Below are 5,691 nucleotides of genomic sequence, written 5' to 3' on the forward strand. Positions count from 1 at the left end.
GGGGCCTTGCGAATTCGCGCGGCCCGAACGGGTGCCCTGCTGATCGAGGTGCCTGGTCTCGGCTCAGGGCCCTCCGCCGACCGACTTGCCGAGGAGCTCGGCAAGTTGGCGACGGAGAAGGGCCCCGACTATCGCGTCCGAAGGCCGGTGAAGATCACATCTGTGCGTATCACTGGCCTGGACGCGACGGTCGGGGCAGAAGAGGTGGCGGCCGCAGTGGCCAAGGCTGAGGGATGCCTGCCCGCGGAAGTTTCCGTGGGCAGGTACAACCTCACCCAAAGAGGACTGGCCTCGACAGTGATGCGGTGCCCGCTCGCGGCAGCCAGTAAGGCAGCCCCGACGGGGCGAGTCTGGATTGGCTGAACCCGCGTCGGGGTGATGGTGCTGCCCGCCCGCGCCGAGTTCTGCTTCAGATGCTTGAAGCAGGGCCACGTGCGCGGGCGGTACGGGAACGCCGTCGACCGCAGCGATGCCTGTTATCGTTGCGGTAACCCCGGCCACCGCGCCAAAGAATGCGAGGCGGTAGCGGCCCTGTCTGCGCGGGACTGGGAAGGAAAGCCGACCACAAGGTCGGCGGTCCTTCCTGCCGCCCCCTCACTGGGAAGGAGAGGAGGCAAAGGAGGAAGATGGAGACCAGACCCGGAACAGACGGGGGGCAACTGGAGCCGCCCCCCCAGCCAACGCTAAGGACGGGTCAACCTCCTCCACTGAGAAAGGAATCAGGAGATAGGGGGGAGAATGGGCAGACCTCCCCCCCCAACGAGGGAGGAGAATCCAACGACGGCGGAGGCGGTGCTTGACCGCGTCCTGGACCCCGTCGCCATGGACGTTCCGGAGGAGGTGAAGCCCCGGCGAGAAAAAAGGAAACGCGGGGCGATGGAGGCAGCGATACTAACAGTGGAGTCTGGAGAGGAGGAGACTTTGACGTGGAGCTCATCGCCATCCCGGGAGGATCAGGTGAGGTGGGTGAATGCGAGAGCTCCACCCCCAACGACAGTAGAAGGGAAGCCAGAGGACGCGCCATCTTTGGCTTCCTCAATATGCGCCCTCTCCTCTTACTCCCTAGAGGTGGAGGGAACACAGGTAGGGACCCCCCACACAGCCTCGGAGGAGGCAATGGAATTAGCAGTCTCTGCGGAGGCATTAGTTCTGGAGGCCACAACGGCTGACGCTCCCTCTGGGGAGGTTGAGGCGGCGTCTTCGCCGCCAGAGGCCTCCCCGGAGGGAGCGGAGGAGGAGCGCCTGGAGGAGGCGTGAAGGCCTGGCTTTCACGCTCCTCCGGGTCTCCCAAGCCAACCTTGGCCGCGGCGCCCGGGCCCAAGACCTGTGGATATACAGGCTTGCGGAACTGGGCGCCGGGCTGGGGATGGTCACCGAGCCGCACTTAATCCCGGTTGGTAACTCCAACTGGCTGGGTAGCAAGTGTGGCTTGGCGGTCGTGGTGGCCTGTCTCGCAGCGGATTCCCTCCCCTGTTCGATCAGGAAGAGGGCGGACTCGTATGTGGCGATTGACTACGGGCCCGTCACTGTGGTGGGGGTGTATCTCCCCCACTACAGGAACAAACAGGGCCGCGGCAAACTTGCCCGGATTGAGAAGGTTCTAGGCAGGACGTGGTACGTGAGTGCCACCCCCGACCTGTCGTAGTTGCCGGGGACTTTAACGCCCACTCGGAAGAGTGGGGCTGTAGTCCCCGGCAGCGGGACCCACGGGGCAATGTCGTGGCCGACGGGATTGGGCCTCGTGCTCATGAACACGGGGTCCACCAGCACCTGTGTGCGGCTGGGGGAGGCGAGTCAGTCATTGACCTGACATGGGCCTCCCCCTCGGCTGCCTGGAACTTCCGGGAGAGGGTGGTGGAGGAGGAGAGGGAATCACTGTCTGATCATAGATATGTGATGTGGTCTCTCCGACTCCCCACCCCTCACCGGGTGCTGGCCCGCCGCCCTGGAGAGGGGGACTTTCCCCTCCCCAAACGATGGGCACTCAGTCGATTAGACGTGGACAGGTTCCAGGCGGCCGTCCTCGCGGCCACCTGGCATCTCGGAAGAGAGCCAGGTGAACGGGACCCCCTCCCTCCCCAGGAACTGGCGAGGGAGGTAGTGGGAATTGTGGCGTCGGCATGCGACGTCGCGATGCCCTGGTCCCACCCCTGAAAGCGCCGGGCGGCATACTGGTGGACGCAGGAGATTGCGGAGATCCGCGACTCCTGCATCCGAGCCAGAAGGCTGTATACCAGTACCCGGCGCGATGAGGAGGGGGATGTCGCGGGGACAAAACGGGACTACCTTAATAAAAGGGAAGCTCTGAAGGCCGCCATCAAGGAAGCCAAGGAGAAGGCCTGGGAACGACTGGTGGACTCCCTAGACGAAGACCCGTGGGGGCGCCCATACAAACGGACGGTCGGAAAGATACGTCCATGGGCACCCCCTCCGACGGAGTCGATGGACCCCCAGGACCTCGAGGGGCGCCTCGACACCTTCTTCCCGAGGGTGGAGGAGAGCCCTCCCCGGCTCCCCGTCCCGGAATTACGGGACGGGAACTGGAATGAGGACCTGGGGGTTTCACTAGAGGAGTTCGCCACGGCCAGGAAGAAGCTCGGGGCTAAGGGCAAAGCCCCGGGCCCCGACGGTATTCCTGGCCGCGCCTGGGCCCTCGCCCTTGGCGAAGGGAACCTATCCGCAGCTACGCGGGACGTTCTGGAGAAATGCCTCAAGGAGGGAGTCTTCCCCCATAAGTGGAGGAGGGCCAAGTTGGTCCTCCTCCCTAAGGAGAGCAAGACGCCCGGTGGGGCGCCCGGTGGGGCGCCAGCCTTCAGGCCGATATGCCTGCTGGACGAGGCGGGCAAGATACTCGAGCGCATTATTGCCAATTGCCTCGTCCAGCACATGTCCCTGGAAGGGCCGGACCTCCACAGCAACCAGTACGGGTTCAGGCCCGGACGCTCTATGCTGGATGCCGTCCAGCGCGTCCGGGACCTGGCCCGTGCCGCTGTGGAGGAGGGGGGCAGGGTGTTGCTCGCGGTGTCTCTCGACATCACTAACGCGTTCAACACCCTGCCTTGGCCGGAGATTGGACGGGCCCTCGAATACCACGGGGTGTCCGTCTATCTCCGGCGCATCCTGTCGGCCTATTTCAGGGACAGGTACCTCGCCTACTCCGGGAGAGGCGGGGTCCAAGGCTGGCGCCGAATGGAGCACGGTGTTCCACAGGGGTCCGTACTGGGCCCCCTGCTATGGAACATCGCGTTCGACCGGGTGCTGCGCTCTCCCCTTCCCCTCGGCGCCCACGTAGTCTGCTACGCAGACGATACGTTGGTGCTCGCCGAGGGGGAGAATTGGGGGGAGGCTCGCCTCCGTGCAGAGACGGCACTCAGCTCGGTGGTGGGCACCATCAAAGACCTCGGGCTGAAAGTGGCCCCCCAAAAGACCCAGGCGATGCTGTTCCATCGCCGTCGGGGTGAGGGGAGGCCACGAAAGGCCCGGGTCCTGGTGGATGGTGTCCGTGTCCGCGTCGGGCCCACGAGTATCTGGGCCTGACGTTGGACAGCCATTGGGACTTTGGGGCCCACTTCAGGCGCCTGGCCCCCCGGGTTCGCAAGATGAGCACGGCTCTGGCCGGCTTGATGCGAACCCAGGGGGGCCCGGGATGGCGGGCTCGCCGCCTCTACGTCGGTGTCGTGCACTCGGTCGCCCTCTACGGGGCGCCCATCTGGGCGCCACGACTACTGGCCACCGGCCGCAACAAGAACCTGATTCGTCAGGCGATGCGGCCGGTGGTCATGAGGGCGATCCGGGGGTACGTCACCGTTTCGTATCTGGCGGCGACCACCCTGGCCGGCTTCCCCCCAGTGGAGCTCCTCGCCGAAGAGAGATTTCTCTTATATTGGCGAACAAAGGAGCTCCGCGGGAGGGAGGAGGGACTATCGGTCAGGGACCTGAGGGCTCTAAAGGCCCAGGCCTGTGTCCGGACGCTCGACAAGTGGTCCGCCGAATTGGCGGACCCACGAGGGTTCGGCCGTTGGACAGCCGAGGCTGTCCGCCCCTGCCTATCAGAAATGATGGGCAGGAGGGGACGCGGGCTGTCCTTCCATCTGGTGCAGGTGCTGACCGGACACGGATGTTTCGGGAAGTACCTGCACAGGATCAGGAAGGAACCCACCGCCGGGTGCCACCACTGCCCGGAGCGAGTGGACTCGGCGCAACACACGTTGGTCTCGTGCCCCGCATGGGACCAGCGGCGCCGAGTCCTGGCCCGGGCGGTGAGGTGTAGGGTGGAGGCCCTCTCGCTCCCGCGCCATGTGTGGGAGCGAAGTGGTGTGGGGGGAGGCGGCCTCCTTCTGCAAGGACATCATTTTCATCACAGTATTGCCACGAGTTTGTGTCGTCAGACGAATTGGCTCCTATGTGGCGAGCACCTCAGGGTGTTGGTCGCACTCAGCAAAACCGATCGCGCTGGATTTGGCAGCCGTCGGGGTGCGGTGCGCGTTCCGAATCTACTTCACGAGTCTAGTCAAGTGATCGAGGAAAGAGGCAATGCCTCGCCCGTCACTTGCAATGCACATAAAATCCATGACAAAGTATCGCGAGATACACGAAATACGATTTCCCGACGTGGCTGGTCGCAATGTTGAACTAGCGTCGGGAAATACTTGAAATGCACGAAACGGTGGTATACAAGCGAAGAGGTGTCAGAACACACGGGTAGCCAAATGCCTCGTCATCTGATCAGTGACGCAAAAGGGATAAACTAGATTTATACCCATCATTCCCATCCAGGGGAAGAGTAAACTTCGAACAATCGAACGACCAATGGCACAAGTTGCAAAATAATGGCTCAAATTGTAAAGCATGGCGAAACAAAGGCTTAAATATGATGGCTCAAATGGAATTGCTCAAACACTTCACAATAAAGATGTTATAAGGAAACCGCAAATCTAAGCAAAACTAAGCTATATAGCATCCAAGGAAGAAAGATAGAAAGGCGGGGTCTGGTCTGCAAGAGCTTGCCTGCTCGTAGCCGGACACCCTACCAGTTGTCTCTAGGCATGCGTACATACGGAGGAGGGAATTAAAGTCGTAGGCTCGAAGAGTTATGGTGGACCCTAACGAAGGGGCAGTTACCCACACCTTTCTCGGGAAGCCGCAGCCAGCCTCCGTATGTGCATAAGAGACAACTGAAGGGCGCAAGAGCCAAGGAAACAGAGGGGTAACCCGCGACCTAGCTCGAGCGCCATGGGATTAACGTTCCACAATGACGTTTCCCAGTCAGGTACTTAAGGGTACCTGCCTTCCATATCATAAGAAATTCGTATGTAAATTTGTACATAATTTGTACATAATATCAAATATAGCTAATATACATGAGCAATACATTCCTATCAAAGAGCCTCGTTAGAAATGAAAAGCAACGCGCCGCAATTGGACTTAGAAAATAAACTCTGACTCTGAATCAAAGGCATGCTACCCAAAAAATATTCGAATGAGCTTGCAAGGAGTCATCACACGAATGATGGTCTCCACGGCAAGCGAAAGTCTACATTCGGGCTGAATAACTAAGTGGGAAATGATACGTCTGACCTCGAAGTATTCAGCAAAAAGCATGGCAATAAACGACGGAGCGTGTAAACACTGACGTCTCAGGGCAAAGCACACGTGCGTTGATTGTAACCTAGTACACTACACCAAATGGAG

At 60.8% G+C, this 5,691-nt stretch overlaps 1 protein-coding gene across 1 annotated transcript; it reads left to right on the plus strand.

The window, feature by feature from the left end:
- Window positions 1-1,366: 1,366 nt before the first annotated feature.
- On the plus strand, window positions 1,367-4,921 carry LOC112589898 (uncharacterized). The gene is made up of 5 exons (XM_025304784.1): window positions 1,367-1,614; window positions 2,298-3,212; window positions 3,575-3,796; window positions 3,911-4,207; window positions 4,777-4,921. The coding sequence occupies exons 1-5, from the start codon at window positions 1,367-1,369 to the stop codon at window positions 4,919-4,921; spliced, it is 1,827 nt and encodes a 608-aa protein (XP_025160569.1).
- The last annotated feature ends 770 nt before the right edge of the window (window positions 4,922-5,691 follow it).

Source organism: Harpegnathos saltator, unplaced genomic scaffold (genome assembly GCF_003227715.2).
Source record: "Harpegnathos saltator strain DR-91 unplaced genomic scaffold, Hsal_v8.6 scaffold65, whole genome shotgun sequence".
NCBI classification, from domain to species: domain Eukaryota; kingdom Metazoa; phylum Arthropoda; class Insecta; order Hymenoptera; family Formicidae; genus Harpegnathos; species Harpegnathos saltator.

What these genes read in the sequence shown, in the direction of transcription:
- LOC112589898 (XM_025304784.1), top strand. Translation starts at nt 1,367, where the DNA reads ATGGTCACCGAGCCGCACTTAATCCCGGTTGGTAACTCCAACTGGCTG. An exon ending in GAGCACGGTGTTCCACAGGG is followed by an intron (nt 3,213 to 3,574) that starts GTCCGTACTGGG and finishes GGCCCACTTCAG; the next exon opens with GCGCCTGGCCCCCCGGGTTC. An exon ending in GTCATGAGGGCGATCCGGGG is followed by an intron (nt 3,797 to 3,910) that starts GTACGTCACCGT and finishes GCTCCGCGGGAG; the next exon opens with GGAGGAGGGACTATCGGTCA.